At 37.3% G+C, this 19968-nt stretch overlaps 1 protein-coding gene across 8 annotated transcripts in view; it reads right to left on the bottom strand.

Moving 5' to 3' along the window:
- The window catches only part of LOC121372034 (demethylmenaquinone methyltransferase-like), a 71671-nt gene that overhangs the window by 15262 nt on the left and 36441 nt on the right, over positions 1-19968 (bottom strand). For all 8 annotated transcript variants that reach the window (XM_041498295.1, XM_041498288.1, XM_041498280.1 and 5 more), the window contains 2 exons: positions 4547-4675; positions 3860-3995 (listed from right to left, as the gene is read on the bottom strand). In XM_041498295.1, the coding sequence (XP_041354229.1) occupies positions 3860-3995; positions 4547-4675 (265 nt within the window). The remainder of the gene's footprint in view (positions 1-3859; positions 3996-4546; positions 4676-19968) is intronic.

The raw sequence follows: 19968 nt of genomic DNA, 5'->3' as shown, positions 1-19968 counted from the left end.
CAAGATGACAGAAATAGTATAATAATTTAAATAAATTCAAATTAGCTAAGATGAGAAGAATGGAAGAGAGAGAGAAGAAAGGAAAAATAAAAATAGATAGTTGATATGATATTATTTAGTCACAGTTGGGAAGGGAGAAGGAGGAATAATGAATGGTTAGTTATCGAAACGTTTGCTATTAATTATAAAGTCTTGAACAGATTTAAATATAACACTATTTTCGTGGGTACTAAAATTTGGGTCACCAAATAATAAAGTCTTGCAATTAAGATTGTGATATTTTGACAGGTGAGTATTACGAATTACATTATATAGTGGACAATAACATAAAAAAAAATTCTGCATCTTCAATAAGATGTCCACAAGTACAAAATGGACTGTCACTTACGTGTCTTGCAAATTTATGACCATTTAGATCGCTAGTTCCCAAGCGGAGTCGACTATGTAATATCTGTTGCCTTCTATCACCATCGTAAAAGTAGCACGGTACAATTGGGTCTGATTTATTTAATTCTGATTTAAATCTATTTAACGATGAAGAATTCCTAATATCGGACGTTATATTATTCCATAATTTAACTGCGTAAGGAAAAAAGGAATTCGCGAAAAGTTTAGTTCGACAAAAGTATGTAAGGAGGCGATCTACATTACGAGATATAAAACCAGTTTCGCTATATAGTAACTCGTGAGATGTTCCCCGAACAGAACCACAAATTGTACGCAAAGCGTCCAAGTGTATATTTTCAAGATTGTATGCCTGTTGGAGACTACAATTATCCCAAAGAATATCGGCATAATCAAAAATGGGAAGAATAAATGATCTATAGATTTTTACTAATGATTTTCTAGGTAATCTATATTTAAAGGATCGAAGACAATTTACCATTTTACTGGCCTTACTTACAATATTTTGTACGTTGTCTAAAAATAACTTAGGATTGCTGGGTTTTTTAATTTTTCGGCTAAACAACAAGGTTTCGGTTTTTTCGGGACTGAACTTAACAAGCCACCGTTTAGCCCACTTGTTAATATGCTCTAAGTCAGAGTTTAAAATATTACAACATAGTTCAGGATTTTCAACAGTAATAAATAATGAGGTATCATCAGCTAACAATCTAATATTTGAAGTAATCCCATTAACAATATCATTTATATATATCAAAAACAAAATAGGACCAAGAACAGAACCTTGCGGAGCACCTGCGGAAATGGGTTTAGTATGAGAGAAATGGTTTTGTAGTACTACACATAGTCTTCGATCAGATAAATAGCTTTCAAACCATAATAAGAGTTTTCCCGAAATCCCAACAGTTTCTAATTTATAGATCAGACCCTTATGCCAAACTCGATCAAATGCTTTGCTTATATCACAAAATACTGCTCTAACTTCTTTCCCTTCATCCATAGAATGACAAATAAAATGATAAAAATCAATTAGTTAGTTAACAGTTGAATCGCCAGGAATAAAGCCAGACTGGAATTTTGTTATGGTGTTATTTATTCTAAAGAAATTGAAAATGTGCTTAAAAATGCATTTTTCGAAAAGTTTGGAGAGATTACTTGTAAGTGAAATGGGTCTATAATTACTTGGTTCATGAATACTACCCTTTTTATGAATAGGATTTACGTTAGCAAGTTTCCAATCTGAGGGGAAAATGGAATGGTGTAATGATAGATTAAACAAGCGTGTTAGAGGGTATGAAAGTTCTTTAGCTAGTAACTTAAGTAATCTATTGCTAATAAAGTCGGGGCCAGATGATTTGGATGTATTAAGGGTGTTTAAGATATCTTCTACTTCGGATTGTACTAGCTCTATTTCTATAAGTGGATCAACTATAAGGTCTACTGTCGGAAACTCTCCTTGCGGGCAGTGTAAAGTAGATTGTTTAATAAAGAATTCATTAAAAACATTGGCTATCTCCTTAGGATTATCAATAACGTTACCATCGACAAGCAGCGGTGTTATAGTTAAACTAATACTCCCACGATTTTTAAAGTGACAAATTAACAAGTTTCCACCAATATTTTGTACCAATATCGGTTGAACTGTTAATTTTATTGTCTATTTTCTTAAAATATTCTGATTTGGCTTTGCGTACCTCCGATATTACCAAGTTACGTGTTTTCCTAAAGTTGGCCCAGTCATTAGGAGTATTATTGTTTTTAGCTTTATTGTGAAGTTTATGTCTTTGTCGCATTAATCTTCGAATGTTGCCATTCATAAAAGGTTTATCTCTAGGTCGGACAGTAACTATTTTATAAGGAATAAATGTTTTCGCTGAATTTAATAAAACGTTAGTTATATTTGTCGTTATTGTATCAATGGACTCCGATTGGAAAATGTTATCCCAGTTAAAACTTGAAATAAATGTTTTTAGACCACAAATATCGGCAGAAGGGTAATCCCAGATAGTTCTTTGAAATGCATGTATTTTGTTCTCGTGAGGTCTAGGACCAATATGAAGCACAACTGGAGAATGATCACTACAGAAAGGAGTAAGAACATTGGAAGATACTATGTATAATGGACAAGAAACGAATATCAGGTCGAGCGTACTTTTACTATTTTCTGTAATTCGTGGGACACTTGAAATCGGGCACACAAATGATCAACTTTAGGATGGACACGTTCGAAAACGTTTGCATTAAAATCACCAATCATAATGACTTTGTTAATACGATCATCAATACCACTACTAAACGATTCTTCAATTAAAATCCACGATTCGGTAGTACTAGATGGTGCGCGATAAAAAGTACCTAATAGGATTTCACATTTATTACGGTTCAATTCCACCCAGAGAGCCTCCAGACCGGGGACATCCATATCTTCTCTATGTTTAGATATTATATTGTCTTTTACATAAACCGCTACTCCGCCCCAATTATTATATGTCCTATCCTTGCGATATGGTTCATGAAATCCTTTAATAATAATATCTTGATTGGAGATGTTAGGGTTCAGATGGGTTTCAGTGATCGCAATTACATCAAAATCGCACATTTCCGTTTCAATGAGATCCACTTTTGGCAGAAGTCCATTCACGTTCAGGTGGGCAACAGATATACTAGATGACACCGTAATGGGTGGACCTGGATTCAAATGGACATCACCAGATAAAAACAATTGTAAAAGAACTAAAGTTATACCTCGTTTTCCTAACAATCTACAACATAACGTACATAGCTGTAGATAACGTCATGTATATGGAACTGATGAACCCGTTACGGGTGAAAGGCGCTTTTTTTATTCCATTAACACGTTGTGAAATTCTATTTTTTTTTATATATGTATTCATTCGATACACTTCATTCTAATAACTATACGTACACACACAAAGATGATTATAAATCGAGTTGAAATACATGCATATCTGCGCCATTGGCATAGCCAGGATTTTATATCCCTTCCCGAGGTATCCCCCCCCCCCCCCCCCCTGGCCATATATTTCAACTCGATTTATAATCATCATTGTGTGTTTACATCCGCCCCCCCCCCCCCCCCAACCACTGATCAGCGCTTTCCTAAATCGCAAAAACATACCAAATAAAATAAAATCAGTTTATTCATAAGTACATAAACAGCACCTTAAAAGTCCTGTTCTTATACGTCTGATAATACTAGCTATAATTACAAATGTTTTTGTTATTTCCATCCCAACTAGTCCTGTTGTTATACGCGTTATTTTGTGTTTCTACTCAAGCGTAAGTTTCTTTATGTTATTTTATTATATTTGTAATGCTCATAATCTATAATCATGATTCTTCTTGCAGCATTTGATTTTGGCCGAAAGAATTTGTAGATTGCCAGCAGGAATTTCAAATAATTTTGACAACTGACATTCAAAATAATACTTACGACTGTCGATTCCTAATTTATTTTCTCCCAGGTATTGGCAGATCAGGCGCTGGTAGATGTGTTTCGATTCCGCTACAGCTAACATGCCCTCAGCTGCGTCAACAGCATCTAGATTTTTAAATCCAACTTTAAACAGCTGAAAACAGGAAATATAGACACAGGAGTAGAAATTGTGAAATACTAGCTATAATTTCAGATGTTTTTCTTACTTCCATCCCAACAAGTCCTGTTCTTATACGTATCGCAATACTAGCTATAATTTAAAATGTTTTTCTTACTTCCATCCAACAAGTCATGTTCAATAAGTATGATAATACTAGCTATGACTTCAACTGTTTTTCTGACTTCCATAACAACAAGTCCTGTTCAATATGTATGATAATACTAGCTGTAATTTCAGATGTTTTTCTTCCAACCCATTAAGTCCAGTTGTGATACGTATGATTGATTATACCAGCAATATTTCCAGATGTTTTTCTTACTGCCATCCTAACAAGTACTGGATCCCGTTTTACGAAGGGATTGTAGTGGTAAGATAGGTACATCGCTTCGTAAAACGGGGTCTTGTTCTTATATGTATAATACTAGCTCTATAATTCCAGAATTTATGTTCTTACTTACATCCCCAAAAACTCTTGTACTTATACCTATGATAATACTAGCTATAATTTCAGAGGTTTCTCTTACTTCCACCCCAACGAGTCCTGTTCCAGCTGCAGCATCAAGGACCTTGACCTTGTCTCTCCCGTCTGGAAACAGGTCCGCCATGGTTCGCGCCAATTCCACCGGAGCTTGGTAGTCAACGATATTCGACACCTACAATTTGCAACAACGATGTCAGCCCACGATTCAACGATATTAATAACAAAACCTATACGGTTTCATGACCTACTTTCCGTGACCATGACCTAGTTAGTCACGGGACCGGTGGCATCGACCTACTGGTCAGGTCTCGTCCTATTAACCCAGCCTCGGACCTCTGCTGTGAAACATAGCCTGACCTTGGCATTTTGTTTGCAGATGTGTGTCCGCCCTCACTAATTGAGAGGAATAACACCCAACCTAGCCCACTGGCTACTTGTCTCCTGGCCCGGGCTCAACTCTGACCGCCAGCTGTACCATGGATACCCTATCATGGATGGTGATTCTTACGTTGAAAACATTTGACGTAGCCCTCATTGTAAGGGAGCCCAACAAGCCCGACCAGGGTCGGTAGCGGGCGAGGTTTGTGTTGTGGTGGTATTGAACTAGCAAATTTTCCGTATGGTTAGGACCAAAAAGAAAAGCTTGCTTAATTTCGTGAGGTAAATTTGACGCATAATTTGGAGACGTTTATTGAAATTAAAAACAAAGCTATTTGATTGATTTGACTTGGTTGCTCTCGATAGAGCGTTGACAGGTGACTGTTTATACAGCCGCTAGTCTACATCCGAGAACTCTGACGATAGTTACAATACCGATGTGTTTGTTCGAATTAATATCAGTATACAACCAATTATAAAATAAAATAATAAAAATGTGATAGGCCTCGGTGATGTATGAGTTAAGCCATCGGTTGGTAGGTACGGGGTTCGCCTCTCGGTACGAGCTCTCCTACCCAATGTTACCGTAAACGACTCGGTGGGCCTGTGCAAGATTGTTACTTTATTTATTTATTTATTTATTATGTTACGGATGTTTTCAAGCAGAACTCTTTTTTATGTGTAACCTGCAGATTTCCAAATCACGTCCCACCATGAGACGTATGGCTTCGTTTTCTAGATCAGGCGACGGCTCTTCTTTTTCATCTTTTTAAAAGGTAGATGTCTCTGCAAGTCGCTCCCGTCTTTAAATATCAGACCACACGTACCACACATTTTTTTCTTCAGAAAAAGCTGTACCAGAGCCAGAGCTAGTGTTAATTGTAAATAAAAAAATAATTTAAAAAATTCCAGTGCCGTATCATACCTGCCTAGGAAAGTGACGACGAAGAAGATAAAGAAGTAAAGCTTTTCCTGAAAAAAAAACCCCCAACGTCTACAAGATGTAGACTGGCTTATTCATAGAGCATCTTTCCGGTCGTCCAAAGAAAACAACCCTTCGTGGAGATCAGTATCTGGCATCACTAGCCGCATGGAGCAGATTTTTTACTCCACGAATTCTCCAAAATTATTTACCAAGGAAATGGTTTATTTACCAAGAGTATACAATAGTCAAATATCCACTCGTACAGTAACTAGGACTAAGGTCTACACCACAGACGACCACTATAGCATCATCGGACAGTTAAAGGTTGCATTGTTTAATGACACCACTAGAGCACATTGATTTATTAATCATTGGCTATTGGATGTCAAACATTTGGTAACCTGCTACCTTTTCCCATTAGTAGCAAGGGATATTTTATATGCACTATCCCACAGACAGGATAGCGCATACCACGGCATTTGTATATGTATATGTGTATGTGTATGTATATATACATATATATATACATATATATATATACATATATATATACATATATATATATATATATATATATATATATATATATATATATATATATATATACTACTCAAAAGAATTTAAGGGTCAAAAATTTATAACCAAATAAGTTTCAGAGTGTATTAGATTGATGATGTAAACTACAACAAAAATTTAATTTATTGTTCCATATTTACAAAAAAACACAAATAAACGTCACTGTATACAAGAAAGTCACATGACATGCTGTCAAAGTTGAAGGTTGTCAAACATGGATTTTACACATTAGAACATTCGTTTAATAGTGTGTAAATCCACCCCTGGCGCGAATACACTCGACACATCGTTGCCTCATGCTGTTGATCAGACGTCTGAAGAACTCTTGGGGAATGGCCTGCCACTCTGCCATAAGAAGTTGACCCAGATCATGAAGGTTGGCCGGAGGGGCATGGTTATCCCGAACTCTCCTGCCTAATTCGTCCCAGGCGTACTCTATTGGGGCCAAGTCAGGCGAATATGCTGGCCAATCCATCCTGGCGATACCTTGTTGTCTGAGAAAGTCCGTTACCACCCTGGCGTGGTGGGGTCTGGCATTGTCATCCTGCAGAACTGCCCCGCCGCCAACCTGCTGAAGGCCTGGGAGAACCAACGGCCGGATAATCTCATTCAGATAGCGGATTCCATTCAGATTGCCATCCACCACATGGAGGGGGGTCCTGTGGTGGATAGAGATGCCGCCCCACACCATGACGCTGCCACCACCGAACCGGTGACGTTGTCTAACGTTAACGTCAGCGAAGCGCTCCCCAAGACGTCTGTAGACACGAACCCGACTGTCGTTGAACTGGAAACTAAACCTGGACTCATCAGTGAACATCACTCGACCCCACTGAACACGTTGCCACCGCAGATGAAGCGTGCACCAGTTCTGTGACGTGGTAGGAGTGGTGGTCGAACAGACTGGCGACGGCAGCGTAGATTATTGGCTCTCAGACGATTGCGTATGGTTTGATCAGACACTCGAATTCCAGTCGCAGTCCGCAGATTGTCACGTAATCGGCGTGCAGTGTTTGTGCGTTGACGTAGAGCCATATTGGTGATGTAGCGGTCCTCTCTATTTGTAGTGCTTCGGGGTCTTCCCGAACGTGGACGATTTCGAACAGAATTCGTTGCTTGGTACCGTTGCCACAGTCGGCCAATGACACTCTGACTGACACAAAGTCTCAGAGCAACATTTCTTTGCGTATTGCCATCCTGAAGCCAAGCAATAGCCCTTCCTCGATCTTCGATAGTCAGTTGACGTCGTACCATTGTCGAATTTGGAGTGTGCACCGTACACGAACGCAAGCTCCAATTATACGGAAATTCAGCATTGGGAACATGGAATACACGTGCAAATACACGTGGACACTTAGCAGACCTTTCGCTTTCTCCCTAATTTACGTGCAAATGTAAGCATGTTTTCGCCATTAGAACTAGTCGACAGTGTCAGTGACAGTGGATTTTAATTCATTTATGGGTTGCTTAGACCCACTTTCGTCAAAATGGAACAATACCATGCGTGACATTATGGTCTAGCTAATATAATTGACATTCAGAAAATAATGTCGAAAATATATACATATATATATATATATATATATATATATATATACAGTGGACTCTGTCTAACCGGACTCACTTCGTACCGTCGAAATAGTCCGGTTTACATAGAGGACCGGTTAAGGCAGAGTTCATCCAGAGTTATGGTTCTTGAATGATCAACAATGACATTTGAACCCATGGATGGTTGGGAAACACAGTCATACAAGGCAAACTTGCAATCGATTATTTCACAGACATAAAAAAATATACTTAAAGGGACATTCCTGAGTTTGCTGCAATTTTTAAGATGTTATCGACTAACAGAGACGTTTTAACTATTGTAATTACATATATTTTTCTGCATAAAATATTAGTGGCAGAACATTAAACGTGTTTCTGGTCGTTCTAATATTTGTACTAGGTTAAATTTAATTTTATTTCCTAAAACATTGTTTATTCGTACGTACGAATTAAAAAATTTGGGCTAAATCTTTCTGTTTTTACTATGGATTTGAATCAAATTCTTGTATTAATTTGACTTTAGTTTGTAACGAAAGTTCGATACGTTGACGTTTTTTGGGTCGCTCCGCCATTATAAATGAAATAAGACAACATAACACACACACACACACACACACACACACACACACACACACACACTAATATTAATCCGATTGATCTAACGGCCTATCGAAATAAGAGTAAACTTCACACGAGTGCGATTACATTTTGTATTTGATCTTGCGACGGCGTCCTGTTTACTTGGCAATTGACTATCATTGTTCAACTAATTAAGCATCCCGTTGTTCAGTCAAATCCCAATCCGGTGTAGACAGAGGTAATTAATACATGAATGGTTCTTTTGTTCTTGATTTTTGATCCAGAGTCCGGAGTAGACAGAGTACGGATTAGGCAGATATTTATACCTAAGAGATAGACGGTAGCTGGACGGGGCTTTAGAAATGGACCGGTTTACGCAGAGATCCGAATTACACAGAATCCTGTTTAGACAGAGTCCACTGTATATACATATATATACACACACACACACACATACACACACACACACACACACACACACACATTTATACAAACCGGCATTTGAGTAATCCGGATTTCTGTGTAAACCGGCACGATATCAAAGTCCCGTCCAGCTACCGTTAATCTATTAGGAACAAAACTCTGGTTAATCCGGAAGCTGTGTACATCGGATTACGGATGCAAATTCCAGAACAAAAGAATGGTTTACATAGTAATTAGCTCTGTCTATACCGGCACACAATTTTTGCAAGTTCGGTCTGCCTTTGGTCAATTGTTAAACAAAGACGACAATTTGCAAGTAATTAGGCTACCGACTGTAACCGAGTGAGATGACATAATCGCGCTTCTTTGAACGTTTAATAAACAATGATCCACACTTCTTGTAATTACAATATGCAGCTAGATCAACTGGATTAGTATTAGTGTGTGTTGAAACCTAAATGAATTCACTCATATCGACTTAGTGTCAAGCAGTCTGCATAAATACGTATGGCGCATGTTTTGCCGTGTCTTATTGAATTAGTAATGGCAGGGCGACCTAGAAAACGGCAACACACGGAACTTTCACTGCAGACTAAAGTTAAATTAATAGAAGAGTTTTCATCGAATCCACTATGTAAACAGAAGGATTTAGCAGTGAAATTTAAGATAGGAAGACAGACAGTATCTGACATTCTAAAACGTGGTGATCATTACCGGCAATTGTATGAAAGCAACATTTCGACAGAGAGAAAACGAATATCCAGCGGAAAGTTCGAAAATCTAAATGGATCAATGCATCAGTGGTTTAAGCAGGCAGGATCCAAAACACTGCCAATTTCCGGTCCGATTTTAAAAGAAAAAGCCCTTCAGTTCGCCGAACAGCTAGGAGTACCTGACTTCAAAGCATCCGATGGCTGGCTGACGTCATGGAAAATTCGGTTGAACATAAAACAGTTCAAAGTTAGCGGGGAGAGTGCAGGTGTCAATCTTGATATCGTGGACGACTTTAAGACACGCCTACCAACCATTCTTGGAGATTACGAGATGAAGGATATCTTTAACTGTGACGAGACAGGTCTGTTTTTTCGTGCATTACCAGACAGGACACTGGCTTATAAAACACAAGCGGCAAAAGGTGGGAAGGTTTCAAAAGAACGATTAACTGTTTTATTGTGTTGTAGTGCAACAGGAGGAAAAACGAAACCATTGGTAATAGGGAAAGCCCAAAACATTAGAAAGGAGTTACTCCCTGTGACCTGGACAGCTGGCAATTAACTTCCAAATAACTATAGAAGGAAAAGATCACATAACAAGTTTGTAAAGTTCAATCATTTATTATGTAACAACAAGTGTAAATATTTTTCCAAGAGTCAATAAAATGCTTCTTGCACTTCACTATATTATTTGTATATTAATCAGTATTTGCTATCAACAAGCACTCTCAGGTCATACACATTGACCAATATGTCACTAAACGTTACTAAGAACTAACATTATCTCATATATATATATATATATATATATATATATATATATATATATATATATATTACGGTAAGTAGTATTCAAGGTACCTATTTTATCATTAAACTACATTATGTAAATACACAACTGTTTCCATTATAACTAAATTTCTATTTACTTATACTCTAATTTCAGATGTGCTAGTTTAATATATTGCTTTATCTTCAATGCTACGGTTCACTACACTATCTCTAATATTATCTCTCACTACTTCCTACTACTTCAGTACTATATTTCTCTACTCAGAGTGGCACTACATCATTCTGTCACTTCAATACTATAATAACTACAGAGGGTGGCACTACATCAGTGATCACCCTCAACTACCACTTAAACACTATAAACTCAGTAGGGTGGCGCTACATCACCCACAATTACTAAAACTATATTTCACTTCTCACTCTTCACTACTTCTACACTATATTCTCTTATACACAGAGTGAACTACCTCACTCTTCACTACTTCTACACTATATTATCTTATACACAGAGTGAACTACCTCACTCTTCACTACTTCTACACTATATTAAACTACACTTGAACTTCTATTTCAATACTTCTAACTCTTCACTACTTTTATACTATATTCTCTTATACACATAGTGAACTATCTCTCTTTTAACTACTTCAGCAATATATTAAAGGCATTCAGTCACGGATTTAATATCCTTATTTTATTTTTATTTCTCTAAATATGGATTATAAATAAAACTTACATTTGTTTGAAATACCAAACCTCACTTTTGTATCATCCAAGACGTTTTAATTAAATCACAGTGGAAGGGATTCCCTGTCACCCTGTCGTCAATTAAATATTTTGAATTTTGGAACTCTCTCACGATAAGTGCATAAATTACAACATCGGAACTCCTCGCATCTTTTCGGCGAAAATATTTCCGCTGCCGGAAATAGTCGAAATGTTCCGATTGAAATGGGATATTTGCGTCGCTTTCGAAAGAATTCGTCCGCAGTTCAAGATTGGACCGAGACGTTTTGCATCAAATTCAAGATGGAGTAAGAGGTTTGTTCTACACCTATTCTCATTGTTTATATTGTTTCTAATATTGCGTGTTGTTAAAGGGACACACCCTAGTTACAGTTATTTGTTAACCATTACGGCGTTGTTTTTCGCTATTAAACCCCATTTTTCACAAATAAAATTGCACTTTACTTACATTTTATTATTTAGAATACACATTTCCATTCACCTGGAGTGCTTTTTGGTAATCCTGATGTTTGTAAAACCACGAAATGCATTTTTTGCTTTTTTTCACAAGACGTGTTGTCGAGAAAAAACCGTTAAGCAAGCGAGGTCCAATCTATTTTTAGAGGGGATATTTCCATTTCAATGTCACAGACGTTGGTATATCACGTGACCGTTATCATTTTGGTTCGATTTGTTTTCTCGTGCACGGTTCGCGCAATCAACATCCGATTTGTTGTTGTTCATTTGTGAGATTTTTCTTCACAGTTTATGAACATTTTCAGTAACAATAAAGTTCAGACAAGTAAGTGTCTCAATACAAAACGTTACAAACCCTTAAAACCAATAATTTTGCTAAGTCTTACGATATCTGGAGAGGGGATACAACCAGGACAGATCAGTTGGAACATGTCCAGGAGAGGTGAAACGAACGCACCCCAAGTCTGTGAAATTTGTTGTGACGTAGGCATTATTGTGCTTCGAGCGAGATTTACCGGTGACATCAGAATACTAACTTTCAAAATTATTTCAAGCAATTGGCACATGGGGATTCCCATGGTATTTATCGATATAAAACCTGCTTTTTCACTCCATTTGATAAAAACGTGATCTAAGTGTGTTACAGGTTTGTAGATTAACCAAATTATAATTTATTTTCGCTAGATGGAACTAGGGTGTGCGGCTTTAATATCATATATATTAGCAAGCTTTGACATCATGTAGTCTTACTGTAGATATGGAATTATTATTGTATACATTGGTGTCCGGTTTTCTCGCCTTCCGAGATCGGACCGCGGTTTCGACTTTTTGTTTAAAAAAACGATTACAAAGTTAATCATAGGCGTACGGGCTCCCATTTTTTTTAAAGGGGGGGGGGGGGGGAGGGGGGGGGGGAGGCGCAGGCTGGCTTTTGCCCGAGTTAATTGAATTTTGCCCGAATCTGGATAACAAAATTTATTCATTTTAGCAATACTGCCAGACAGCTATATATGGTTGCAAACGAATCACTACGCATTTTTGCATGGATTACAACGAATTTTGAGGGTTGAATGATGGAAATACATGGCCGAACATCTTAATAATTTTTGCCCGAATATGAGGTTTTGCTACAGCACTAGGGGGCAGCCCCCCCCCCCCCCCTCCTGTCTCGTACCCCATTGGATATTTTGCACGGTCTTCCCCTACAATTTTTGTTTTAGAAATCAATTTTAAATAGGAAAAGACTGTGAAATTTAAAATTTTACTCTTTATTTTTCCAGCAAGAATTATTTTATTTTATTTTATTTTTTATTTGCAGCTGAAATGTATCACTTACAGTTTTATAATGTAATTAGTGTGCTATTTTTACCGATGCAGTGATGCTTATAAAATACCTGGGCAATGTTTTCCTTTTCAAACAAGCTACAAACAATTCATTGGAACCTTGCGATATATATGTTTTTTCAGATACACTTCAGATTTTCGCAGCAAAAATTATGAAGAAAACACTAAAATGAAATGTCAGTTACATTTAAGCAGTGGGCGTGGAGGAAACAATTTGACTGTTTGTGGATGTGTTGAGGCCAATCCAGGTCCACCCAGCATGAAACTATTTCACGATGCTTTCTATGATAGTCAAACATCAGAAACTGACAAATGTCGAATGCGCAAATGTGTGACCTGTCCTGATCACAAGCAAATGGGCCACTTAGTGAAAAGCTTCTTTTGCAGGGAATGCATGTCACACATTGGCCAATTCTACAGACAAGCTTACAGCTCTGTTTCCAAAACACCATCAGAACTTGTTGTCAAGTTCAAATTCTAAACAACCACCTGTAAAATCGGAAGAATATCGTTATGGAATTATTCGGCGACTTATTGCATCACTTTCTGCATATACTAATGTCATTTCCCACACAATGGGGCTGAATCTTCATCCACAGTTGTGCAATTCAATCGAGGAGTTTGATTCAGCATACAAATCGTTCTCGGAAGCCTATCTTAGGCTTTATCCTACACAGGCTGACAGAGAGCTTTTGTCGCCAAAGATTTGGTCCATCACACATGAAATGAAGTACTGGATACAAAAACATAATTGTTCTCTACTTCGTGTTTCAGAGCAGCCTTTTGAAGATATTCATTATGACTACTTGGACTTACAAGATTCCCAAAACTGGAGAAGAAATCACTGTCAGCAAGTGACGGACAAGTTCTGCACCAAACTGGGTTGACAATAAAAGTTCAAGATCATCATTCCAAGAAGAGTTGCTTCAATCATCACCTGGCACAACAGCCAAATCATCCAAAGCCCCAAAGATAAAGCATCAGAAAGATGAAGCTTACAGTGAATCTGCTACAAAGCAGTTTAAAGATGTGAAATTGATTGGTGTTACAGTTAGATACGTAGTTTAGTAGCTCCTTTCGGTCGTTATGAATATGCATAATGTGTGACGTCACATCCGTCACCTCGTGCATTATTAAATTACGAAAAATGGCTTGGACACGAGGACAGGTCGAGAAATTTGAATCTATGTGGGACATATAAAACGGTATGCATATCATTAGATAAAAACTCATCTATTTACTGAGTATTAATTAATAATGATTGAATGTAAACAAAGTAGCACAATTTTATAAGTTAAGGTATTTGTTTTAAAAACATGTACTTGCACTGTACTATTTATAGGGCAGACAAGCATGGCTGAGAAAGTATGTGTGGTGTCGACAGTTTGTAATGTTAAGATTTGTACAAGAAATAAGACTAAATATGTTTATATTTGATTACGAAAACATTTTAGAATAATTAGATACAAATCTTGATATTAAAAACTTTATTGACAAAGTTTATTAAAAAGAAAACAAAAGACAATAGTTTGGGTCTCGTACAATACTTTGTTTTGACTCTTTACACAATATAAGTTCGTTTATATATAGAATACTTAATTTAACAAATGTTTTTATATTTGTTACAGTCAATCTAATTGTATCAAGATGAAGATGAATTGATGTTGTGTCCCAGTACATTCATTGACGTTTTATGAAACCATGGCTTCAAATTCAGATGAAAACAAGAGTCTTGAGTTAAACCAAGATGATCCTGTTGTGGGACAAGTGAAAGATGCTCAAGATGGTAGAGATTCAAGATACACTGCAGAGAGTGGAGTGACTAAAGATAGTATTAGTGTAGATATTAAAGATTCAGATACTTATAAGAGACATAGAAAATTGACTGATAAAGGTTTATCATATATCATGGACACTAAAAAGAAAGTATTACGTCGCACTGACAGAAAATTGAAAAACTTTGAAAGTGTAATAGAGAACTTATTGTCAGAAAAAAGTCCAAAGTACGGTTGTGTCAGAAGTGAATACAGTAAGTGGTTGGTTATTTATGAAGACTTTCTTCAAGAAAAAGATGTTTTGCTACATGGACATTCAGACTTTACAGATGAGTTAAGTGTGTTCGCTACGCGTATATTAGTTTTTAAATCAAAAGTTGATGAGTGGCTACAAAAGCAGGACAGACTTAGTTACCAAAGTTCAGAGACATGATACGCGCACTGGTGTTTCTCATAAAACAAGGTCATCGGTTGCAAGTTTTATCATGTGTGAGAAAATTCGGCAGGAACAGAGAAAGGCAGAATTGTTGACATTGACTGCATCTTTTGAAACGAAACAAGAATTAGAACTGCAAAAATTAAAACTACATTTAAAAGAACAAGAGTTGCAGACTGAGGTAGCTATTACTGTTGTCAAAAACAAAGGTGTTGGATCAGTATGGTGATCGAAATGTTTCAAGTAAATGTTCGGATAGGCGTGTTGATAAAGTTCAAAAATCTATTGTTGAAACTGTTCTGGAGACGCATTCAAATGTGGTGAGTGACACTATTATTAAACAAAACGTCACCTCAGCATCTGTTGACAGTTCTAATGCTAACTTTATGTTGAATCCTGAAGCTAATGCATTTATTTTAAATGTAACCCCCAGCCCATCATTGATAGTTGTGCTAATGCTAACATGGTTGACATACGGGAAACGTGTAGACAGAACAATGATGATGTAATTATGTCGGTTGTGCATTTGTTGAAAAAACCAACTCCAGAAAGAATTAACTTTAGCGGTGATCCATTGACCTACAAACAGTTAATGCGTCAGTTTCGAACAAAAGTGGTTAACAACACTGATAGTGTAAATGAGAGAATGAGCTATCTAGAACAGTTCACATCTGGTGATGCTAACAAAGTGGTAAAAGGTTATAGCTACTTGGATGCAGAAAAGGGCTATCCGGCAGCTTTAAAAGAATTGGAGGAAAGATATGGTAATGAAGAGAAAATAGCACAAGCTTTTCTCAAAAGAGATATGGACTGTCCTGACATAAAACCTGATAATGCCAAAGCATTGGATGACTTTGGGATATTCTTAGCTGAATGTGAAAATGCAGTTAAACGTATAGAGTGTGTGAAAGTACTTGAATACCCAGACAACATGAAAAAGTTGGTGATGAAGTTGCCTTTCTACCTTCATGATAAGTGGAGGAATATTGTGTGTCAATCAAAATACAGAATTACATTCCATGATGTAACAGTGTTCGTAAAGATGGAGGCTAAACAAGCTGTTCACCCGATTTATGGAACAGATGCAAAGTACAAAGATAAAAAGACACAGCCCAAGCATCCGCAGTCTTTAAAAATAAAAGGTGCATTTGCTACTAGTTTGTGTGATGGCAAAGATGTTCAGAAAGAAATCAAATGTGATCGCTTGAGTGAACAGGTATGCATTGTTAGAGAAATTAATGAAACAAAAATAGCTCCAGTAAAAGACATCAAATTCCTTATGTGTGATTCATTACATTTTCTTAGTGAATGTGACAAATTTGCTGCACTTATAATTGAGAACAAGTTGGGATTTCTAAAATCGAAAGGTGTGTGTTTTAGATGTTCCAAACGCGGCCACATGTGCAAATACTGTAAAGGTCATGTTGTGTGTTCAATTTGTCAAGGAGGACATCAGACACTTCTTCATGTTGACATTAAAATAAAGGAAGATTCAAAACCTAAGGTTGTTACAAGTGCATGTTCCGGTTGTCTAACCAGTGATATGAGGGCCGGAGACGGAGAATGTACTATGCACATTGTTCCAGTGAAAGTGAAAATGAAGAATGGTTTCACGGCTATGCATTCTTAGGTCCAGGTTCAAGTGTCTCCTTTTGTACCGAAGCCATAATGAATAGGCTTGGTGCCAGTGGTAAAAAGATGAAAATTACTCTGGATACAATGGGTGAACCGTACACAATGACCACTTATGCTATAAGTGGAATTGAGATTTGCAATCTGAACTGTGAAAATGTTGTTAGTTTGCCCAAGGTGTACACAAAAGATAAAAGGTCTGTTACCACACGTCATATTCCTACAAAGAAAGATACCACTTGTTGGGCGCATCTTCATGAAATTGATCTGCCACAGATAGATGGAGAGATAGGTTTATTGATAGGTAATAATGTGCCAGATGCCTACTCACCAATCGAAGTAAAAACTGGACCCCAGAACAGTCCACATGCTATTAAGACACGACTTGGTTGGGTGTTGTGGAATGTTATTCGTGGTTCCAACTACAAGGTGAATGAAGAGCACTTGCGCTGTTCCGTGAACATAATTGATATCCTTGCCATAGAGGAAATGGAGCAGTTGAAGCGAATGGATGTAATGATACGCCAATCAATAAACTTTGATTTTCCAGAAAAAGGAAAGATGATAAAAAGGAATATTCCAAAGAAGATGAGAAGTTTGTTCAAAAAGTTAACAAATCTATAAAATTGATTGATGGGCATTATGAAATACGTATTCCCTTGAGATATGAAAATGTAAAGCTACCTAACAATCATGATCAAGCCAAAGAGCGTATGATGGGTTTCAAAAAGAAAATGGAAAGAAATTCAAATTTTCATGCAGATTATAGTCTTCATGGACAATATTCTGGATAAAGGCTATGCTGAACGAGTTCCAGATGATGAGCTGTTAAAAGACGATGAACGGGTGTGGTATATACCTCATGACGGAATATACCACCCACGTAAACCTGAAAAGATACGAGTAGTTTTTGACCGTACTACCAATTACAGAGGCGTTTCACTGAATAGTCTGTTGTTGCCAGAACCAGATTTGACTAACAATTTGATAGGTGTTCTGTTGAGATTCGGACAAGAGTCAGTTGCTATGATGGGCGACATAGAAGCAATGTTTTATTAGGTAAAAGTTCCCAAAAATGACTCTGACTGTCTCCGTTTCTACTGGTGGCTGAATGGTGCTTACACACAAGAACCAGTTACATACAGAATGTTAGTTCATCTGTTGGCGCTGTATCGTGACCTAGTTGCTCAAATGCCACACTACTTCAGACTGCTGTTGATATGAAAACAAGTTTGACAAAGAGATCATAGAAGTTGTTGGAAAGAACTGTTATGTGGATGATTGTTTAACCTCTTCAGCCAATGAAAAAAAAGTGATTGACAAAGTTAAGAAAGTCACTGCGTTGTGTCAAAAGGATGGATTTCATCTCACCAAATGGGTTGGTAATAGTCACAAAGTTTTAGAGAGAATTCCAATAGAAGAGAGAGCTAAGACTGTTAAAGACTTGAACTTGGAATATGAAAGTTTACTAAATGAGATATCTTTAGGTGTTTTTTGGACAGTAGAGTCTGATTTATTCAGTTTTAAGATTGGCATACGGGGAGAAAAGAAGACTAGATGAGGAATTTTGTCTACAGTCAGTTCTGTGTATGATCAGTTGGGATTTGCCAGTCCATTGGTTCTTCCTGCCAAAATCATGTTGCAAGATTTATGTCGACAAGAACTGAGTTGGGATGAAGAGATTACAGGTAATAATCTTGTGAATTGGCAACATTGGCTTGAAGCTCTTCCAAAGATTGAGAATGTGAAATTCAATAGATGTTACAAACCAGACAACTTTGTTACGGTAATTTCCTGTGAATTATACATGGTTTCTGATGCCAGTGATAAGGATTATGGTGTAACAGCTTATTTACGTTTAGTTTTATCATTGTTCTCTCGTCATGGCGAAAGAACGAGTTGCACCTTTAAAAAGAGTAACTGTACCAAGAATGGAATTGACAGCCGCATGTGTGACAGTTAACTTGAGTCAAATGATTGAAACAGAGCTTCAGTATACTTTCAGTGACATTGTTTTCTGGACAGATAGTATGGCAGTTATCAGATACATTAAAAATGAACCGTCATGTTTTCATACTTTTATTGCTAATCGAGTAGCTGTGATTCGTGATTTCACTGAGATAAACCAAAGGAGGTATGTTCCGACAGAACTTAATCCGGCAGATGCAGCTTCAAGAGGAATGAAACTTGAAGCACTCCTTCATGCACAATTTTGGTTTGAAGGGCCTGCATTTCAGGGAAAAACTACCGATTGTTGGCCTACAATGGAAGAAATTTCCTTCAGTGTTCCTGATAACGATCCGGAAATGAAAAAGACTGTAAATGTATCTCTGGTAAATCAATCATCAGAAATTATGGATAGATTCATTGATCACTTTTGTTCATGGTTGAGACTCGAAAAGATAATCGGTTGGTTACTAATAGCTAAAGATAATCTTAAATTTTGGGTGAACAAAAGAAAACAGTTCATGGAAGAAATAAAGCTGGTTGAACAAGATTATGTCAAGCAAAAGACATTGTTTGACAAGAAAATCAAGAGTTTGAAACAAAGCAAAGACACTGAATCGAAAGTCTTAACTCCAAGAATTCTACAGAAAGCTGAAATTCTACTTGTACAATATGTTCAACGACAACACTTCTCTGATATTCTGAAGTTGCTTGGTCAGAATCAAAATCAGAAGTTGGATCCTTTTCTCGTTGATTGTGTTATCCGTGTGTGGGGGACGGGGGGGGGGGGGGGTCGTTTAGATAGAGCAGACATCCCATATGATGCCAAACATCCGGTTTTGTTACCTAAAGATTCTCGTGTGTCTTCACTTATACTTCGTGACAGTCATAACATTGCGGGTCACATGGGGGAAAATGCGATGCTGGCAGATGTAAGACAAAGGTTTTGGATAATAAGTGGAGGAACACTAGCCAAGCAACTTATTTCCAAGTGTGTAGTGTCGGAAATATAGAGTTAAAGTTAAAGAACAGAAAATGGCAAATCTTCCTTCTGATCGATTGACACCTGATGAACCACCATTCACTCGAGTGGATCGTTCATGATCAAACGAGGACGCAGTGTAGTAAACCGCTATGGTGTTGTATTTACATCTTTATCCATTCGGGCTGTTCACCTGGAGGTTGCATGTTCTT

Source organism: Gigantopelta aegis, chromosome 1 (genome assembly GCF_016097555.1).
Source record: "Gigantopelta aegis isolate Gae_Host chromosome 1, Gae_host_genome, whole genome shotgun sequence".
Classification (NCBI taxonomy): Eukaryota; Metazoa; Mollusca; class Gastropoda; order Neomphalida; family Peltospiridae; genus Gigantopelta; species Gigantopelta aegis.
This window is presented reverse-complemented; position numbering and strand designations above follow the sequence as displayed.